At 37.1% G+C, this 22,125-nt stretch overlaps 5 protein-coding genes across 5 annotated transcripts; 2 read left to right on the top strand and 3 right to left on the bottom strand.

Moving 5' to 3' along the window:
- Positions 1 to 2,043: 2,043 nt before the first annotated feature.
- On the bottom strand, positions 2,044 to 3,369 carry LOC125220648 (protein FAR1-RELATED SEQUENCE 1-like). Its single transcript, XM_048122800.2, has 2 exons — positions 2,663 to 3,369; positions 2,044 to 2,590 (listed from the first exon to the last, which is right to left on the bottom strand). The coding sequence occupies exons 1-2, from the start codon at positions 3,367 to 3,369 to the stop codon at positions 2,044 to 2,046; spliced, it is 1,254 nt and encodes a 417-aa protein (XP_047978757.2).
- Positions 3,370 to 3,450: 81 nt separating this feature from the next.
- On the bottom strand, positions 3,451 to 4,763 carry LOC148933836 (protein FAR1-RELATED SEQUENCE 5-like). Its single transcript, XM_089061759.1, has 4 exons — positions 4,706 to 4,763; positions 4,013 to 4,359; positions 3,598 to 3,821; positions 3,451 to 3,499 (listed from the first exon to the last, which is right to left on the bottom strand). The coding sequence occupies exons 1-4, from the start codon at positions 4,761 to 4,763 to the stop codon at positions 3,451 to 3,453; spliced, it is 678 nt and encodes a 225-aa protein (XP_088917885.1).
- A 304-nt stretch (positions 4,764 to 5,067) lies between these two features.
- On the top strand, positions 5,068 to 9,249 carry LOC148933835 (F-box/kelch-repeat protein At3g06240-like). The gene is made up of 5 exons (XM_089061754.1): positions 5,068 to 5,091; positions 7,724 to 7,821; positions 7,897 to 7,957; positions 8,043 to 9,080; positions 9,205 to 9,249. The coding sequence occupies exons 1-5, from the start codon at positions 5,068 to 5,070 to the stop codon at positions 9,247 to 9,249; spliced, it is 1,266 nt and encodes a 421-aa protein (XP_088917880.1).
- Positions 9,250 to 10,402: 1,153 nt separating this feature from the next.
- On the bottom strand, positions 10,403 to 12,449 carry LOC125220649 (uncharacterized). The gene is made up of 3 exons (XM_048122802.2): positions 12,035 to 12,449; positions 10,795 to 11,950; positions 10,403 to 10,659 (listed from the first exon to the last, which is right to left on the bottom strand). Exons 1-2 carry the CDS (start codon positions 12,447 to 12,449, stop codon positions 11,262 to 11,264), a joined length of 1,104 nt encoding a protein of 367 aa, XP_047978759.1. The 3' UTR covers positions 10,403 to 10,659; positions 10,795 to 11,261.
- Positions 12,450 to 13,794: 1,345 nt separating this feature from the next.
- Positions 13,795 to 14,579, top strand: LOC125220650 (uncharacterized protein At2g39795, mitochondrial-like). Its single transcript, XM_048122803.2, has 2 exons — positions 13,795 to 13,922; positions 14,005 to 14,579. Exons 1-2 carry the CDS (start codon positions 13,797 to 13,799, stop codon positions 14,500 to 14,502), a joined length of 624 nt encoding a protein of 207 aa, XP_047978760.1. The 5' UTR covers positions 13,795 to 13,796; the 3' UTR covers positions 14,503 to 14,579.
- Positions 14,580 to 22,125: the final 7,546 nt, after the last annotated feature.

Below are 22,125 nucleotides of genomic sequence, written 5' to 3'. Positions count from 1 at the left end.
TATAATTTCTGTGAATTGTAACATTTAGGGTTGGTGTTGACTTGTCTGTAATTTGTGTGAATCCTTTTTTTTGTTTTGACGGCAACAGCTCGAATGAAGAAGCCAAGTCTCGCTGCTCGGTCTCCATTCAACGAGAGAGCGGTTAGAGTCACAGCAAAGCCACACACAGTGGACAAGCAGCTCTACTATTGGCGTCTTAACACAGCATATAAGAACAAGTAAATTTTTCACGCTAGCTGTTTTTTATGTTTGGCACATGTGTAATTTTTTTTACGGTTTAAACATGTCTAGGGATTCTGTTGTCTACCACGACACATTCAAGACTACTGTGGAGTTCGAGTTTCAATCTTTAGCGCCATTCAAGCCAGTGAAGCCCGATGTTATCGATACTTGGAGTTCTTACCTGAATACAATGGAAAAGAGCAAGGCACCCAAAACGGTTTCCAGGCTGTTCTTCTCTACAAAACCATGCGTGAGTGTATAATGATTTACTGTTACTGTCAAGGTAGCCTACTAAGTAACCGTTCATAACTGCTAACACAAATAAACTACAGATACAATCAATGGTCGTAGCACAACCGGAATGGACAGAAGAATTCCAGTTCGACACGTTCTGGACAAGGCTGTTGGAGGAAGCGCTTGGAACGGGCAGCTTTCAATGGGATAAATATGACATGGTGAGTTATAGTATGATAATGTAGTAGATGTGCATTCGTAATGGACATAATTTTATGTTGTTTAATGTACCTTTCGGTGTGCAGTTCTTTTTCCCAGTTTGGGGGACGACCCATCAGTACGTGGTATGTTTCGATCTTCCCGATTGCAAGATGAATATTATTGACCACAGCTTGGCTGAAACACACGGCTCATTCATCGAAAAATATGGGAACACACCTTCCGTGCTGGTATGTAATATGGAACAGCCTCTACTGCGCGTTATATAAGACAAATTGTACAGTATATGCAATCTTTAATTTCCTTTATTTTTTGTGTGTAGAAAAAGTTCTTCGCAGCATCACTTACGAAGTCCAAGAATCCAAAAATGGCGGCAAAGGTGAGAAAATATAATGCGCATGTCGTGACAATGCCTTGGAGGAACAACAGCGGCACCGTGGACACGGGGGGTCTATGTGATGAGGCATATGGAGACCTACTTTGGAGAGCGGGAAAAGGATTGGGAGTGCGGACTAAGTGCAAAAGGGACAAAGTGCCTTGAAATGTTGCGAATGAAGTTTGCAACGGATCTGCTTACTTCTCCATTTAACTCAAAAACTGGAACCAACCAAACTCTAGCCACCAAGCATTGGATGGTTAAGCCGACAAAGTTCAGCTTCGAAAGGTGGGTCGAGAATTATGGGATCGAGTGATATTCTGATGGCTGATTGGAAAGGATTTTTATTTTGATATGAACTAGAAGTTTTTTTTTTTGATAACGCATGCTGGAAGGGGGAATAGCGGATTTGTGGCGTGGAATGTTTTGGAACAGTATACATTGTGCTGAAAAATGTTGCAAGATGTTAGATATTTTGCTACTATTGTGTTCTGCACCACACTTGTAATGACTCCAAAAAACTTAATAATGTCACTTTACTGCTTGATAATGTAAAATATTAAGGAAATAATATAGAACAAAAGTAGTAAACTTTATAATATTTTACAACAAACTCAATATATAATCGATGTTAGTAAACAAATAATGAATGTAATATGTTCAATAATGCACGTTCATGGGATGATAATAGATGATACTATTTGAGTAATGTACTACTTCTACAATAATAATGTATGATACCATTGCAGTAATGCATGATTATTAGTTTTAATTTAAATAGTGTTTCCACACAAATTGTGTTTTCTACTAAGGGTGAAAAATAACTAAGTACTACAAATTAATAATGTAACATTTAAATATTAGTAATGCACAAATACCAATTAAAAATGAGCAGTCATTACCAAAAAAAAGTTGATAGTGTTAAGACATCGAAAACAATAATAAGCCAAAACCCAAAACAAAAGCAATAATGTTGTGAGATTCAAAATACATCAACATTTCCTCTTTCCCTTACACAGCTCTTTCTCCTTTTCCATATCTTTAAGCATTGGACAATTTCGAGAGTCGTGATGGCCCATCTCATCGCAAGCCTTACAGCGTCTAAGGGGCCTAGTAGCCTCCTTGATAGTCTTATCTCTCTTGGAAATCATACGGCTAGCTGAGCTGCTCGCGTGCCCTTTCGTCTTTACGACTTCAGGAGGATGGACCTCGGCAACTTCGGGCTTTTCCATTCCATAAAACTGTTCAATCATTCGCCTTTTTTCAGAGGTAGACGTTGTAGGAGTACCAGCTTGAAGAGAATTTCCAAGTTCTTCAAGTCCACCAACGAATGCTCGAAGGACATCAATGTCCGACTCAAAACGGCGAAGAAAACCATAGAACAGCGAAATCCCTTGCTTTGAAACGTTTTGCCTTTCATCAACCATGGACTTGGTAGGTAGAGTGTCATCAAACTGACCATGGACAGCCTTGGCTAACGGAGTCTTCATCCATCTACTTGCGCAGTAATGATCCGGAATCTTTTTCACTTCATTGTTCCTGAACAAAAAGAAAATGTGGCTGCACAGATATCCCTGCCTACCGAAAAGTTTGCAATCGCAGGATTATGACTCGTCACTCTTATCATGTCTAACAAAGTAAGAATTGCGAAGGTTGTCTCCAAGTTTATAGGTGTCGACCATGTCTGCAGAGGAGAACCCCAACACGCGACATCTGTCATTACCCTCAACAATTTCCTCTTGGATTTTCTTGAACATACTATCTGTGTACATCGTTGAAGCATGTTTCTCGAACGGCAAGGTAGTGGCCAATATAGGCAAGGCAGTAGCGTCTTGGTAGTCCAACTTTGTTCTACTATCCCGCTGAAATTCCAAAGCTTGGTTGAAATGCAAGTAGAATTCGGCAATATTGTTGTGTGGCTTCAAAAAGTTTTTGTAGAAGCTGTTCTCCGACTCAGATATCGAGGTAGTCCTAATCATCGACCCAAGTGGAAAATCTCTGAAGTATGCAGGTATCCATAATTGCCTGTACTCGTACAATGTCTTCATCCAACCATGGTCTTCCAAGCCATAACGTTCAAGTACTACGTTCCACTCTTCTTCGAACTCGTCGGGTTCAAGCAGATCCGACCAGACGCAGGCATTGAACTCTTTCTTAAAATCATCGTCCCTCAATAACCTACCTGGAACTTTGGAGGCCAACTTATGCATTATATGCCACATACACCATCTGTGGCGAGTCCCGACAAGAATCTCTTGGATAGCAGATCTCATCCCCAAATCTTGATCTGTAACGATCATCTTCGGAGCAACCCCCATACAGTGGACAAAATGTCTAAACAACCATGCAAAAGCGCTTGTCTTCTCGCTACTTACCAAACCAGCAGCGAAAGTTACTGGTCATCCATGATTGTCCTTGCCCGTGAATGGCGCGAAGATCATACAATACCTGCGTAGCATAAGCCAACATAATTCAATCAAACGACAGATATAATGCATAAAAAATAAATGTATATATTAAAATGTTATAATGCACGTCAGATATACCTATTGGTGTTGTAGGTGGTGTCAAAAGCCACAATATCACTGAACATGTGGTAATTCCTCTTCATCAAACCATCACACCAGAACAGAGCAACAAGCTGGTTACTAGCATTAACCTCGTACTCATATGTGAATGCCTTAGACATCTCCTTCTTCTTAGCCATATCATCCAACACCATTTGTACGTCATACCATGTGCGTATGCTTTGATGTCTCGAGAAGCATTCCTAATGTCCCCAACATTGCAACCAACTAGCTGAAAACCACCGAGTATTTCCTTCAAAACATTGAACGTAAGTGTGGGGCCTATATTAGCCTTCGAACAATCCAAAATAAATTGGTGGTGTACGTCCTCCAAATTTCGATTGAGTGACATAAAATGTTGATGCTCGGACTCAACCATATAATGGTTATGAACCTCTTTGAACTCGTCGATAAAATAACCTGGAACTCCTCCTTCGGAGAAGAACTTGAAAGATATCCTCGCTTTACATCCACACCGCTTGGATAACCGGCGGCGTTTGATCGAAAAACCAGACCGTGCATTCGCTTGGTCATCCTCGATCGACTTCTTGATGCCTTCCCTATTGCATACCACACTATACCAAGTAGTAACACCATCTATTTTCCTCATTTGTGATTTGCGCGTATCAAAACCAACAGCACGGGCATACACATCATAGAACGCGAAACCAAAATCTAATGATTTGAACTTCTGCCCAACCACAGACTTCAAATCTGAAGAACAATCAGGAACAACAACCACTGTATACAATAACAAAAAACAAGTCTCAGCTACACATACGCATTACGAAATATAAAACGTGCATTATATGTTTTAAATTTTAAATTACACAGTACTAAGTCTACATTAATTTTATCTACTAAAATAACACCCTGGCCGCCCAGATTTCTAAACCCTAGCCGAGACCATAACTAAACTCTTGCACCTAGTACACGATTGTGGTAGTAGCACCAATCAAAACTGATACAATTAGGAAACGATCACATTAAGCCCTACGTACTACATACAAGCCACAACGATTGTGTCTCTCCTTGGGAATAAATGAAACGTGGAAAGAATATTCATAGAGTTTTCTAAAAAGATTACCTTCTTCCATTGTTGAAGAATAATCTTCTTCCATTGGAGAAGAACAACCTTCTTGCATTGTAGAAGAAATTACAGTGTCGCTCCGACAAAATATAATTATCAACGACTTCTCAAAATTATGCAAAAATCGTCAGATTATGGTTTGGACGTCTCAAAATTCGTCAGATTAATTACAGGGAAATTAATCGGTGAAGAAGAGAGATATATTTGAGTAAAATCACGGCAATATTTTGAGATGGAGTGAATCTTGGACTTGCCATAACAGACGTGCATGTAAATCTCCTAAACACCCTTTTCTAATTTTTTAATGATTAAAAATGATTAAATTAGGCTCTAATTTCGGCCCTAGATCTGGAAAATAAATGGTAGAGATTAAGAAGGAAAAAGTATTAAAGATGGAAAAAGTATTTGAATGCATCCCTATATATATATATATATATAGGGGTGTGTTAGGGTCCTTACAGCATCTTAGCGTAAAACACAGCACAAATCACAGCCCTTGGATCATTAGATTGGATGGCTGTGATTTGTTACATTATGATACTAAAAATCTACATTATTAGGCGAGGTACATTATTAGACTAGAAATGTACATTGTAAGACTAAAACTGTACATTTCTAAACTAAAATGCTACATTATTAAACTAAAATGCTACATTATTATCCGAGCTACATTATTAGTCTAAAATTCTACATTATTAGATGACACGTGGCATTAATCTAACCATTAGATCATATGATCCAATGGACTGCAAGTGTTTTGAGTTTTACTTATACTTAGCGTTCTGGCCTGAATACGTCCCTATATATATATATATATATGTGTATATGGACTATATATATACGTAGGGATGTCAATCGGGCCAACCCACTCGGATTGCCGGGCTATTTGGGTGCGGGTTATTCAGGTTATGGATTTTTGGGGTTATAAATTTTCAACCCTAACCCTAAACCTCCGAGTATTGGGCTAACCCATCGGGCTATTCGGGCCTAAAAGCTTTCCAAAATAATTTCTTGTATCGAAATTTTCTTCAATAAAATGATTTTAAATTTTAGATACTTTTTTTCTTTATAGTTAGAATTAATAAAATCTTCATATCTTCATAGATTTTTACAATAATACTTGGAAATAAGCATTTCATCTCGATCAATTACAACATAAATTAAAGCTTGTGTTCGTGTCATTATTTTGGCATTGTTCGTAACTAATTCTTTGTGAAAATTAAAAATCATATCTTACATGAATCATTATTAAAATGATAAATATATTAAGATTTGATGAGTTATTTCTTAATTTTGTCTTGATTGGCTTGGTGGTGGTAAGACACTAGTGGCAGATGATGGACGGTGGAAAAATGAGTTGAGGTGAAACTTGAAAGCTGATATTGTGGGATAGAGTGGAAAAGTATAGAATGAAGATTGAATAAAAGTAATGATTATGTAGAAAGATTGAGGATTCAAAAATATAAAAAAAAAACCCTAAAACTTAATCATTTTTAATTAAAAGTTGTAACCCATCGGACCGACCCGCAACTCGTTCGGGCCAACCCGTTTAACCCGCCAACCCTTCGGGCCAACCCGTTTAGCCCGTTTTGTATTCGGGTAATAAAATTACAACTCTAACCCGCTCATTTTACCGAGTTGTTCGGGCTAGCCCACGGGTTTCGGGTTGAATTGGCATCCCTATATATACGTATGTAAATTGCCGAGAGATGTTTTGCTCTTCGCATTTGATAATGTTGTACTCTTACGCATATCACTTTGCATGTATATGTTTTATATCTCGTATCTCATTAGTATGGTATCTTTATCTATTTATAGATAATCAACATGCGTCATGTTCTAATGCTTATATCACCCTAATCCAAAATCAAGACCAAATCTCCACCTTTAGATTTCAAAATGAGTGGATGAGATTAAATCTTACAAATCTCAACAAATAGTATACAAAATATCAACAAAAGGGTAATATCGTCATTATGTTATCATATGATAATTTTCGTGAATGTTTTTTATATCAACATAGTGTATTACAAATATCAATAATATGACATAAGAATATCAACACTAGTACAAGAAAATATCAACACATATTTATTGAGATTTTTACATGGTTTTATTGAAATTTTTTGATGTATTTGTTGATAAAAATCTGGTTATCAACATTTACGAAAACTAAAATAAAAAATATCAAATTTCATCATCCGAACGTCGTCGGAACATATGCAATTGATATCTCGTTGGAATATAAAATTATCTTTGATTTGATATATTTTTTGTGAAAAAATAATTTAAATCGAGAGAGCTACATAAATTTAAAGTTTTAAGATGATTTTAATGAGAGAGAATTGACATTAATACCCTCTAGTTTTATTTATTAATTTTCTTAATTAAAAATATAATCCATGTGACATTATTTCCATCACTAGACCTTCTATTCTAATAGCTAAGATTTAAACTTAGTTTGAGATTGCTAATGAGTTAGCAATTGATCACTCCCCTAATCAACATATACCAATAACTAACAATTGAAGGGGCGTGAGTCAATAAACATATAGAAGTTACATTAAAATAACTATTTTCTCATGCCATAAGCCAACCGCCACTCAATCCACGGCATTACATATATTAAATATATATAATCACTACTTTAATATATGTATATTTATAATTCATTATTACATATACATATATTATCTTTTCATGTATATATAATATTTAATTATAAGGTAAGAGAGGAGGGTTATCAATACACCCGATTCTAATTCTTTAATCGAAACCGATCCATCACAGTATCGTCTTTAATATTAGAATCCTTTAACATTTAATATAAACTTGATCCTTTTAATTAAACCGATACACACATAGGTCACATAAGAATATAAATATTCTTACATCCGCCTCCCCTCCTCCGCTAAAGCTTGCCACCACGGCGTCAAGGTGACTTGTTTTTAATTAATTTATTTATATATGTATAAATGTTTGGGGTTCATCTATGTCGTTGTTTTTTTCTGTTAGCACAATAGCTACGCCACGCGCTGCTCTCCTGATTACGACTTTGGTTATACCTTTCCTGATTATGTCTTTCATGAGCCCCAAGATCATTTTGCCCCCAGGTTTTTATCATTTAAAAAAAAATTAAATACTATTCCAATTTGTTTGAATGTTAGTACTATTTGTTATTTGGTTAGAGAGCATGGTATCAGACTGGAGACCCTTTCTACTTCCAAGATTAAGAACGAAGAAGGTAAAATTGTTAATTTCTGGATAATATTATCATTTTGATGCTATATAAATAATCATGTAATGTTTTTATTTTTATTGCTATATAAATGACTTTTGGCCTGAACGCATTGATGATCTCGCTGATCCCTGCGTATTCGAGACCAAATTTACATCATCCTTACAACTTCGCAAGCCTGAGCCTAAGCCTAAGCCTAAGCCTGACCTTTTTGTCTGTTTCTGTGAAACTGATAGTAGGCGTGAATATTTCGTTGCATATTCTTCCCCCGAAGAAGATGGCACCATCTCACCCAAATATTACGAATATCCTCCCTCTTTTTTAGCGAAAGATTATGAGTTCACTAGGTGTAGCTCGAATGGCCTACTTCATTTTTATGATCATCGCAACATGATTCATGTTGTTTGGAACCCGACAACAAGTGAGTATAAGATCCTCCCTAAGCCCTTTGTGGAACCTCACCTTGAATATTGGGAGGATCAATTTGAAATGTGGTTTGACAACACACTTGAAAATTACAAACTGCTACATCTTGTAAACACTTATCTAATCGATGATCAACGGATGCATCACAACCGTACTGTTCGCATTGACTTATACTCACACAAAACTAATTCCTGGAAGCAAATACCTACCTCTCAGTTCGATATAGAACATGCACTCTTGGGGGTTTGCGTGTATGGGACTTTTTATTGTATCACATCGACTCATGTTCTCCTTGCGTTCGACTTTTCTACTGAAACTTTTTCCACTTTACCTTTACCTAGCATATACTGTGACACATATTTGCTTCTAGAGTATAAAGGTTTGTTAGGTGCTCTTGAATTCTACACTTGTGAACCTGATTCATATAGTAGACCTTACAACTTTGATCTTTGGGTCATGAGCGATGGATCATGGACAAGAGAGTCGGTTTTCCATATTCGTAATGTTAGGGAGCCGTTGCTGTTTTCAGAAGATGGTAGGCTATTGTATTTTTCATTCCTTGGGGAGCTTGAGCGGGAGCTAGTGGTGTTTGATCGCGCCAATGGAAAGCTGAAGCATCTCGGCATCGCTACCCATGTCGATGATCCAGCGATGTTTCCATTTGTTGAGAGCTTTGTTCAACTCAATGGAATTTCATGTGTTGAGGAGGTGAAATTCCTTTTGATTCCAACTTTATTTATATTCTTTTGTATAAACAAATTGTTAAGGTTTGCCATGTATGGATGAGTATATATTAATGTGTATATTATTGATTCAACTTGATCATAAGCAGGAGAAAGAAGAAAAAGATGAAGACATGACTAAAGCTGAAGCATGAGAACCAATTCATTCTAGCGCAGCTTGTTATTTGCGAATTAGTAATTCCAGGAATATATGTGTCATGGTAAGTCCTCTTCGAGTAACTATTACTGTATTTCAGCTATGCAAACTTGGTTTTATACGATTAGTTTTATACTTTTTTGTTTTATAAAATTAGAATTTTTTGAAATGATACGAGTTTTAATAAAAAAATTGACAAAGTAAAAGAGAAATAAAAGAAAAAATGTATCAGTAGAAAATGGGTCTCACCTGAAAACGAAGTAAAATGAAAAAAAAAATATTTTTAAAAAACAAATGAAGTATAATAAAATTTGATTAAAATAATTTACTTTAAAATAAAATCTACTTATCAAATCTTGTAAAAATCAAATGCAACCGAGTGTTCTTTACTGGCAAATTCGAAAAAACTAATATCAAAGAAAGATGATTGTTTAGCATAAGTGTATCCGATTAAATTCATTCTATCTCGACCAATGTTAGTTCTTTTAGAGTTGCTTCACAATAAAAAAACCCCAGCTACGCAAGCACCACTGGATCGATCAGCACATTCAAAGTCAGGGCATGGAATTAAGTTTGAGTGAATACAAGTCAATATGATATCTCTCGGCAAGTGCATCATCTTCGGAATAAGCAACAACAAGATTCAGCACTTTGTAATCTTCGAATGTATGGTCGTACCACACTCCATATGACTCAAACCAATAACTAATGAGAGGATCGGATTCCACAAATGGCTTAGGCAATACTTTATATCCACCCGTTGTCGGGTTCCAAAGAGCTTGACCACCCGATTCTTCATCATAAAAATGAAATAGACCATTACAAGTAGCTCCAGTGAAGTAATAATCTATTTCAGCTAAAACAAAGAGGAGTATATATATATAAGTATATTTGCCTTCTCTATTTATAAAAAAATTGGCTTATACAAATCCTTTTAGTTTTCGTGTGGGCTATAACTTAAATCCTTGGTTTCCTTTAGTTTATGAAAATAAATAGGAAATAATATAAGCAGTACGCCTAATCCATTATTATATTCGAATAAATAATCGGCAAAATAACTTAATTATTTCTAATTGATCAAACAATTATTAATATAATAATTCAATTATAATCAATAATTCTAAAATTATTATGAAAAAGATGTTGTACAATCTTATTGTCATTAACACTTAACAGTGATGAAAAAAAGGCTAACACCATCTTCTCTAACAAACAAGTGGTAAAATCAGCTTCCATATATCACCGGAGTGAAGAGGAAAGGAACGCGAACTACTTCATCTACGGCTGTCAAATTAAGAGGACTACGAGAGAGACGAGGCCAGTGTCATAACATCACTAGTGTCGGGTGGTGTTTGCAAGCACGCTTATCTACATTTCCTTTCGTCGTGTATCTGCTACTTCACTCTTCCTGCAAGAATAGTTGCACAAGGTAATCAATGAGGTGATCAAAGACATATAGCAGTAGAAAGCTTACTCTCAAATGTCTTCTATCAACTTTAAATGCACAACTTGTAAACATAAGCAAGAAAAAGTAGATACTCACTTTCTACTGCTCTATGTGGCACGAAATGAGCGTTTTTCGTTGAAATAACTCCAATACGAATCATCAGAAGCAAGCAAGCCGCCTCCATCAGTGCATATGGACTCAGCACATGCATTACTTCCAATTGAGAAAGACTTGCCCTTCCCTTCAGCCGGTTCATAGTCAAGAATCACCGGGGAAAGCTCGTTTCCTATCCTAAAGCCATCATCCTTACGTTCAACAGAACCAACAACTGTACAAGCTTTATCTCCATCAATCTCTTCTTCTGATAAGCAGCAACAGCAATCAAACTCATCTGCCTCAACGATTTCACTAGCCAACCCTTCACACCATGATATTCTCATATGAGATAAGGTAAGACTATCACTAGTAGTATCAGACACACTGTCTACGTTTTTCTCTATCAGGGTTGGATCAAGAGAAACAGGAGGCGAACAAATATCTACAAAATGGGAACCTAAACCACCTCACATTGAAACCTCATTTCTAGGTGATAATTTCACTCCCTCAAGCAGTTCAGTTATTGAATCTGGCCAAAAGGAGTTGCTAAGATTCACCTCGAACCTAGACCTCCCAAAACGCGTGCCTGAGCTGGAATCTGAATCCGGTGTCTGGGCCATATTTCCACTATTCAAACAAGCAAGAGATTCATCCATGTTACATTTCAAATTCTCTGTGAGCACAGCAGCTACATTACTCCTATCAATCTCCACATTTCTTACACTACCATTACCACTATAACTACTCTTATCACACAAAATCGAGGGTGAAGATAACGAGTCGACAGTGCCTGAATCATCATCACATACATTCCTATCCTGGTCAAACCTATTCCTAAGATCACAGGGAGACAAATGCCACCTAACAGAAGCCTCAGCAAGCAAAGGAACCTGCAAATCACCACTCACATTCTCATCATAAAAAAGATCCCCTTTTTCCTGCAGCCCTCCTTTAAGGCTGCCTTTGAGCTTCGACTTTCGCCTATCAGAGACACCCGACACGAGGCAACCAGCACCGTATAAAACAGGGGTCCCTACAGATTTGAGAACCACCATTCTAGATTGGGATTGGCATTGAATTTCAGGGGACAATGATGCCTCAACAGGTGGTGTTTTCACATCATTTGCAGCTTCACCTCCCTCATAAACTACACCATCTACAGAAGATTCATGATCACATAAATTGAGAGAATGTGTAGTGCAAAACTCAGCACAATCAGAATTAGATACTCTGTAGTTACCTGAAATTTTCATCTTTTTCTGGGATTGTTGAGACCCATTCTCGGATTTGCCATCAACAGGCGAAAGTTTTGATCTTTGCCGATTCTTGCAAGTGGGTTTTGCATCAAGACCCTTTCTTGATGTCTGCAAAAGGGGCTTTCTTGATGTAGGAACATTGGGCTTGAATTTTGCTGTTTTTGGAAAAGGGTTTTTTTTACTGTGAAAATGGGTTTTCGAAGAATGAGAAAATGGAGTTGAAGAAGATGTATTGTTAACAGAGAGCGATGATCTTGAAGCAGCAGGCGCGGAAGAAGAAGAAAGGGGGGAGTTTTTTTTGGCATTGCGTCTGTGAATTGGAAGGCCATTGAGATTTTGCAGTGGGCTTCTTCTCTCCTCCAAACTCTCTCTCTTCTTCCTCATGCACTCTCTCTCCATTGTTTGGATTTCTTCCGGCTGCGAATTGAAATGAATAAATTGAGTGAAGAGTGAAACGGTTTATTTTCAAACAGTGAGAGCCGTTTGTTTCTTATGATAAATAATTATATTTATATCTACTAATTACAAAATGATAATTTTATTAAATTTTTATAAATTACATAATTAAAATTAAAAAATCACAATTACAAATCCGTTTCGATTCTCCAGAAATTGAAGGTGATTTTGTAGTAGAGTTTTGTTCATCATCGTCGGTAGGCCACTAGGCTGTGACATACTCCCTCCGTTCCATAATAATGGAGGCAAAAATTTTCGGCACGGGGATTAAGAAAAATTGTGTTAGGTGAGTTAAGTAAAAAGAGAATAAAGTGGAAAATAAAAAAGGTATAGAGATTAAGAGAGAAAAAAGTAAGAGAGAGTAAAGTACGTGTGGAAAAATGTGTTGACTTTTACTAAAAAGGAAATGACTCTATTACTATAAAAAAGCCTACCAAAATGGCAAAATGACTCTATTACTATGGAACGGAGGGAATACTATAATTTTTTTGGCATAGTGGTATTAATTGCTAAAGAGTGTTAGCATACGGAGTACTTATTATATTAATTATGTTATGACAAATTTTGAAGTCAAAATTCCCACTAAGTTTTACTCTAAAGTTGATATAGTTTCACACGAGAAAATATTTTTCCATTTCAACTTTTGTAAAGACATGAGTAATATTAGAAGCATTATTTTAGAAAAAGTTTAGCAAATGATGATCAATCTAGCTTCAATATATTTGTAAAAAAAATAATGAACTTAATTCTGAAACATAATGTATCCAATATTTTCATTAGTAGTTTTGTGCGTATTATTAATTTCAAATTTATGGTAATTTGTACTCCATATTTTTATTCAAAGTTAATTTACAATAAGATTTGATTTCCAAATCTGAAAAACAAAATTGAATCTATTCCATGATTAATTAAAGAAAACATCGATTTTATCTTCATTGTGTAGCTTTGATGGCCAGACGTCGATTACTAAATTACTAATGAAAAGCTGAGCACATTTGTTCTCTACCTTTTGAATTTGAAGATACCTCAACATGTAAGTAATGACTATTCAAATAAAAAATTTAAAAATAATAAATAAAAAGCGAAATATGTGACGGATTGATATAGAAAAGGCAAAATTCCAGCCCGAATAAAAATATACAAGGAGAATACAATAAACCATATATATCGTATCACAATTACTTTCTTGGTAGCCAAGTCATGCCAACCCTAAAACTTGTTCTATAAGTTTAGCATTTAAACAACTTATATATATATATAACTTATAATAGTGTCATAAATATTTTAACCATGCTTCGCTTAGTAGCAACCTCTACCGCAGCCTCTCGCTTCTTCTCCACCGTCTCCGGCCGCTCTAAACTCATCGGAGCCATAAACTCCGAAATCAAGGCCATTGAGTTGGATGTCATGAAAAAAGTAATCTATTTACCCTTTCCTTTTCAATATATTTATTTATAACAAATTAATCAATTACATGAATATTTTTTATGAATTGTAGAGGGCGGTGCCGGCCGATCTCCCGTTCACGATCGAAGACGAAGATAAGTACTGCCACATCATGTTAAAGAGAGATTTGGGCCCCGAGAGAATCGAGGTCACCGTGAACCCTATCCATGATATACCTAAAAAAACCGACGACGATAAAAAATCGGAGGTTGGAAAATTTGTTCGCATAAATGTGTCTATCTCTAAAGAGGACAAGGGTACATTTGACGTGGGAGCAAATGTTAGTGGTGATGAAATTTGTGTTGACAAATTATCATTTTGTGAGGCTAATAGTTATGATCCCTCTATTAGATTGGATGGTGCAAAGGGTGAATTGAAGGATGCTTTGAGTGATTTTGTGAAAGCAAGAGGCATTGAGATATCGAGTGTTGGGTTTTTGTACAATTATATGGTGGAGAAACGCAAACGTTGGGATACGATTTGGGTTCCTACCAACAAGCCTCAGGCTGGTCACCTCAAAAATTTGAATAAATTTGTTGAGAATTGGTAGACTTTTTTATGCATTGATGTACCACTTTCTTGATTTCAATAATTGACAAGGAAGAGAAATTTTTGAGCTTTGAATATGATTCGATTTTAAATGCATTTCTTTGCTTACTTGGTAAATATATTGATAGAAATATTAATTAGAGAGTTTCGAGGTTAATTACATGATATGGTATAAAGTTATGATATAATCACACATATTAACAAAAACTAATGTAAAATAAATAAATTTAATAATTAAGTATTACTCCCTCCGTCTGCGAATAAGAGTCCCATTTTTCCATTTTAGTACGTCCACAAATAAGAGTCCCGGTTCACTGCTATCATAAATGATAATAGGGTCTCATATTCAACTAACTCATTTCTCTAACATTTAATTTAAAAGTAATATATACAAGTGGGACTCTATTTCACCAACTTTTTTCCACCCACTTTTCATAACATTTCTTAAAACTCATGCTGCCCATGAATGAGACTCCTAATGGCAACGGAGGGAGTATAATACAATGATTTTCTATGATTTAATTATTTATATATGATGAAGTAGTTTTTGAATTTGAAATTTTCTTATTTTCGATGATAATTTGATGATTTCGGTGTGATTTATAATTGAGATTATCAACAAAAAATAGTCTAAGATTTTATGTCGAAAAAAAATAAAAATATGGTAGGGCCAGGAAACAAATTCTCGACGTATTACTTCAAAATGAACTACTTGAGCCCAAAAAATGTCATAATATTAGCTATGTCATACCATCTATATATGCATAAACTTTTACCTAAAATGGAAAAAATCATGACCAACAAGCTATCACTCAAGCTAGCTATCACAATTCATTCGTACATTAATAGGAAATTTTCAGAATTAAAATAAAAAAGAAGAAGAAGAAGCTATGCAACCTAATCATAGATTTCCTTATTCATACTCATGGAACATAATATCACAAACATAATAATATCACAATTCCTAGTGCTACTAAAATTTAGCAGTCCCATCAAAATATAAATGGGAGGTTAACCATAATCATAAAATTTAACCATAATCATTAAAATGATTAGTTCAAGGATAAAAACGCCTATACTTATTATACACTCTCCATCCCAAACAAAGTGATAATTTTCTTTATCCAGCATATGATTTTGTGTAGTACTCCTCCGTCCATAAGAGTATACACTCATTTATTTTAGTTTCGTCCTATAATAGTGTAGACTTTCTAATTGCTGAAACTTATTTCTCTCTGTTAAGATGGACTCATTCTTCACTAACAGTATTTTAATTACTTTATTTTTTTCTTAACTAAAAATACATACTCTTGTGGGACAAAGGCATCGGCAGAGGCAGGTGGGGTCGGCTGACGCGTCTACACCTCAGCTGCGGACGCCGGCGTCGATTTAATTTGCAGAGAGGAACATTTGATTGGGTCGTCTTCTATAGATTTTTGTTTGTTGGGCCTTTTTTTAAATTATTTATAACTTAAGCCCAACCCATGTTCTATTTTTAAAGATAACACGTCTCAAATCTCTTGAACGAAATTTTAATTTTTTTTTGTCTTATTTACAAACTCAATTTTGCTCAGTTAAATAGACATGATAATTACCTTTTCTTTAAATTATAAATTTCATTGTTTTTCTTACCCTGTTACTAGATTTAAAAGTGTTAATTATATATGGTACTATGTCATAAAAGATTAATACTAATAAAATAGAGTATTGTAATTTTTTAATTTAATCAAATCTATCCTAATTTTAAATATCAAATATATTCCAAATATTAAAATATTCCACTAATACTACTTTACTAATTTTATCATAATTCTCGTGTCATATCATAAAGTAGTGATATAGGGCAAGTGCTCATTAAGTACATAACTAGAGAACAAATCACAACCACAAGATAAAAAAATCAAGGGCTAGTATTAACACATGTAATTTTTGAATTTGAAAGAGAAATCACTTCACTCTATCACAGATTTACTTCACTATAAGAAGGCGGGGGTATAATGGATATTTCACAAATAAAAATAGGGTTAACATTTGAATTAATTTCTCATTTGCAGAATTCATCTTCCGCCATCACTCCTCTTCCCGTCTTCTCTTCCATTCTCGAAATTTTGTTGCTGCAATCGCTGCCGTTTTCCCGTCGCTGCAATCTGTCGTCAAACAGGTGGATTCAAATCAGAAATTTTTTTCAAAATGTGAGTTGTTTAACTGGTTTCTTCAACTGATTTATATTTCTCATTCCGATTTCAATCCATTTTTTTAATACAGTAAAACTCTGATTAACAAGCATTCACTGATATTTTTGAGTTTCGAAGCTTTTCGTTAAATTAAACGACTATTGTTTCATTGATTCTATTTCTCCTTTTTTTCCCTCTGGTTTTTCTGTCTGCGTCAATCGAACTGCATCTTCTGATTCTTAAGTTGAATTATTTACCGGCAAATCAGATGATGAATCATTGAATCTAGGGTTTCTGATCGGAACATGCTTAGAGTGAAATATTCTAATGTTAGAGTGAAGTGTTTGTCATCCATGCTTATAGTGCTTTGTTTTTCCATTTCAGTGAAGTAAAACATGATTAAAGTGAAGTACTCTAGTGTTAGAGTGAAGTGTTTGTGATCCATGCTTATAGTGTTTTGTTTTTCCATTTCAGTGAAGTAAAACTTGCTTAGAGTGAAATATTCTAGTGTTAAAGTGAAATGTTTGTCATCCATGCTTATAGTGCTTTTTTTTTTCCATTTCAGTGACGTAAAACATGATTAAAGTGAAGTATTCTAGTGTTAGAGTGAAGTGTTTGTGATTCATGCTTATAGTGCTTTGTTTTTCCATTTCAGTGAAGTAAAACTTGCTTAGAGTGAAGTATTCTAGTGTTAGAGTGAAATGTTTGTCATCCATGCTTATAGTGCTTTTTTTTTTCATTTAGGTGAAGTAAAACATGATTAAAATGAAGTATTCTAGTGTTAGAGTGAAGTGTCTGTGATCCATACTTATAGTGCTTTGTTTTTCCATTTCAGTGAAGTAAAACTTGTTTAGAGTGAAGTATTCTAGTGTTAGAGTGAAATTGTTTGTCATCCATGCTTATAGTGCTTTGTTTTTCCATTTCAGTGAAGTAAAACATGATTAAAGTGAAGTATTCTAGTGTTAGAGTGAAGTGTTTGTGATTCATGCTTGTAGTGCTTTGTTTTTCCATTTCAGTGAAGTAAAACTTGCTTAGAGTGAAGTATTCCATGGTTAGAGTGAAGTGTTTGTGTCACGACCGCACTTTGCTAAGGATAGCGAAAGTGGGTAAATCGCGACTAATGGGGGGATTAAAGAAACGGGGAAGAAAAGGGGAGAAAGAACTTGTGAATATACTCGAAGGCCCAGTCGAACATTTCATAGAATAGAAGCCAAAAGTACCATTTCATGGTCTTAGAACTAGAATGAATATTACATCAATAAATCAGAGTTCGAAGGTGAGATTCTAAGATGTCTCACTTCACAAAAGAGCAGCGGAATAAGTCCATACTAGACGACTTCGTGTATGAAGACACGAACCGTGAAAGATCCACTTGATTATTTAGTTGCATCGACTCCGATCATATCTCTATTCTCTTGACGTTCAACCTGCACATTTATAAATACATGCAGGGCTGAGTACAGGAGTACTCAGTGGACACATGCCGAAAACAAAACATACAATATATATAGCTGTCATCCATCCACAGTATCGCACGGGGGTTTTTCTTAAAAGGCCCGAGCATACTAAATTCTCTGTGATCTTATAAAAGTCTGACTGCAGTCTAAGTTCTTTCAAAATTTCTACCATATCTGTGAATCGTGTACCGTGAAGGTGGCCACCTTCAGCGGACACATCGCCGGCCAACAACTGATGGCTCACGGGTCTCGTGCACATTATTCCGAACAGGATTTGCAGTCCTATTGGGAACCGAATTCGTTAAACTCGGGCTGGCATTGCCAAAACCCACGGGCTATTACCCCAACAGATAGGCCTCAAAACAAACATTTTATGGCATGACAACAACTTTAAAAAAAAATCACTGCTTCATTTTTGAGAAAATGATTTTTCATAACTTCAAAAGTATTTGCTTTATATCCACACTATAGTGCTGGATATTAAAAGAAAGCCCACCTGATATGCTTATGTCTCAACTCAATTACTCGCTTTGGCTTCACTCGCCCTTGAGCAATTTATCACTTGAAAATAAATAGCGTAGCACGCTAATTAATACTTGAATTATTTCTCTCTAGAAAGAATGCATGCATCCTATTAGATAGCACCTACATCTCAGTCTCGGCCTATAGGATTTTTTTTCTTAATCCTACCTCGGCTTTACTACTCTGCAGAGTTTATTTATTCTCTTTATTAACTTGGAGAAATTCTATTTTCTCTAACTTAAATATTCGGGCACTTATTAATAAGAATAGGAATTCCTGGAAAGTCTCTTCTTAAATCCTTTTCTTCGGATTTTTCTTAAGGCCGCCCATGGCGCCGCGGGGCGACGCCGATCGGCTTTCGCATCTCCCACTTTACTACTTTATTTTCCCGGAATCTAAATAAATTATTTGGGAATTTATTCCTCGGCCTTCGAGCTCCAACTCTATTTTTCTCCATCTTTGGAAACTTAGTAAATCATTCGGGAATTAAATAATTGAGCTCCAACTCATTTCTTAAATTAAATCCCAACTTCTCATAATTTAACTCTCGGCCCAAACAATAAATCCACTGGCCCAAATCAATAGAAATTCCTTGGCCCAATTCTTAATTAACTACTAAGGCCCAACAACCATTTAAAATAAATTGGCCCAACTGCCAAAATTTAGAAATGGGCAGCCCACATTAGACTCCCTCACCCATCGGTTAACTCTCTCTTTCTCTCCCACATTTCTCAAAATCATTCCCAAATGACTCTCTCTCTAAAGAAGAAGAAGCAGCGGCGACAACCACTCTTCCATCTCCGGCGAATCGCCATCTCCGGCGTCGCCGGAGCCCTCTCCTTCTTCCCCTTATACATCTTCTCCCTTCAGACTCAATTATCTCAAAATTAGAAACCCTATGTGAACAAGGGGACGGCGGCGGCTTCCCCTTCATCCCGGCGACCGGCGGTCTTCGCCGTCCTCTGTGTCGCCGTTCCCGTCACCTCTCGCGATTTCCACATCTCTTCTCCAAATTTCTCCCAGATTCGTCGAATTTCAAAATCCCTAAATTGGGAATCACATCGAAGAACCCGGCGGCGTCTCCTTCTCGTGCTCGCCGCTGCTCCGGTCGGCGCCTCCTCTGCGTCGCCGGCAGCGCATAGCACGCATCGCCTCTGCTCCCTTCCTCTCGGCGGGATCGCACCTCACCTGCGTCGCCGGCGAATTCGCCTCGGCGTTCTCCGACGAGCGCTCTTTGTCCAGCGCCGGCGTCCTTGGCGAACCTAGCGGCAGAGAGGAGGCATCGCCTCCTTCTCCCTCTCTCAGCCGCGACCTGCAGCTGCTCCGCGGGGGTTTTCGGACTCCGTCGACGCTCTTCCGTCGCCCGGCAGCCTCGTCCCTGCTGCCGCCGTGATCCGCAGCTTCTCTGCGGAAGTTCTTCGGCTCCGTCGACGCTCGCCGTCGCCCGGCAGCCCCTCCGCCTAAGCTAAGTCTCCTCCCCCCCCCCCTTCTACTCAATTTCCAACGATAAAAACGAAAGCTTGGGGCTCTCTAACACTTATTGATTCGAACTTGGCTGCACTTAATCACTGGAAGGAGCTTGCTATTGTTTTTGCTACACTTAGTCTTGTTTATATGATTGTCATACTTGTGGTTTACTGATTTCGGAGTTTCCCATACTTGACTAAGCATTGGTATCATGTGTTGGTGTTTGGTTCTTTATGCTTGCTACTGTTATGACTATTCTATTGAGCTTCTACGAATCTAAGTTATTGGTTATCTATTGGTTGATCTACATGATGCGATGGAGATGGGTGTTGAGGTTGTTTACCTCACTTGTTTGAACTTGTATCGGTGGTGGCTGTCCTTGCCGTCACCACTCGCTGCCCTCTCCCTCCTCCCTCGCTGCTCTTCGCGCTTGGTGTGGTGTAGAATTTGTGGTGATGGAATGTGGTGGTGGAGGAGGTGAGGAGAGGCTGCTTATATGGTGCTAAGCTATTGAAAGCTAGGTTTGAGACTTGGAGTCAAAGACTCCTATTTTGGGCTTGTTAGCTCTCTTACTTTCGAGCTTGATGATTGTGAGATTCTTGCCGTTTTGGTGATTGTGGCTGATTCCCTTGGCTGATTTCTCGGCCTCGATCGACGGGGAGATGAGAGTTTGTCTCATCTTCTATTTTTGGGCTTGTGTAGGAGCTCGCTCTCCAATGCCCCTTTGTCTCGACTCCCTTTTGATGTTAGAGGAGATGGTGACCAAGATTTTCTTACCTCATGCTATACTTTGTAGCTTGCTTAGCTACATTATCACTAAATGCTCCATCTCTTTATTTAGCTTGTGATTCCCTCTCTCTTTACTTGTGTGTCACTTCTAACGACAATTTGGTGTAAACTTTGTAGGTACATGGTTGGAACTTTGGAGCCTTATGGGCTGAAAATCGAGAAGGATGGGGAAGAAGAAGAAGAAGAAGAGGGGATCTTATCCCTACTATGCTTGCATTCACATTCTTACTTCTAGCTTGGAGCCAAGGTCTTAGGTCTTGAGACCATTAGGATAGTGGTAGCTTGTCAATGTTCACTGTGGTACCAAATAAAGATGTATGTACTTAAATACTTTATTCTCATGCATTTCTATTTCTCCAAACATTTTCACATTTCTCTAGTGAAAGTATTTCCTCCACTTTTATTCTTGAACTAAATTTTCTTGCACTTTATTTCCTCCAACGAGAATACTTAAATTACTCCAAAGTCGAATACAACGAGGAAAAGTACGATTACACAACTTCTAAGAGAAAATTAGTTAAGCTACTAAATCCGATTTATCTCGAAAGAAAGGATCGAAATTTCCGGGGCGTCACATTCCACCCTCCTTATCAGAAATTTCGTCCCGAAATTTGTGCAGCTCTACTTGAAAAGTTCGGGGTAACGTTCCTTCATCTTATCCTCCAACTCCCACGTGGCTTCTTCTTGCCCGTGGTGCTCCCACAGTACTTTCACTGAAGTGATCGCCTTATTCCTCAACGGTTGCACTTTTCTATCCAAAATTTTCTTTGGCTTTTCCTCATAGCTCAGATCCGGATTTATTATTATCTCTTCTTGGTGAATCACGTGCTTTGGATCAAAAACATACTTTCTAAGCTGAGATACATGGAACACGTTGTGAACGTTTCCAAAACTTGGCGGTAGCGCCAATCGATAAGCTACTGGTCCGACCGCTTCCAAAATCTCATATGGTCCTATATAGCGGGGTCGGAGTTTTCCCTTGACTCCAAATCTGGTGATCCCTTTCGAGGGCGATACTTTCAAGAAAACCTTATCTCCCACATTAAACTGCAAATCCGTCCGCCGAACATCTGCATAGGACTTCTGTCTGTCCTGAGCCTCCTTGATCCTCTCTCGGATCTTTCTGACAACTTCTGTCATCTCTTCGACCGCATCTGGGCCCAGAATTTTCCTCTCACCAACCTCGTCCCAATAGAGGGGTGATCTACACTTTCT

Source organism: Salvia hispanica, chromosome 1 (assembly GCF_029641045.1).
Source record: "Salvia hispanica isolate PSC_SH4W2 chromosome 1, Shi_PSC_v1, whole genome shotgun sequence".
In the NCBI taxonomy this organism is placed as follows: domain Eukaryota; kingdom Viridiplantae; phylum Streptophyta; class Magnoliopsida; order Lamiales; family Lamiaceae; genus Salvia; species Salvia hispanica.
Note: the sequence above shows the minus strand (reverse complement) of the source record. Positions and strands in the feature narration are given on the sequence as shown.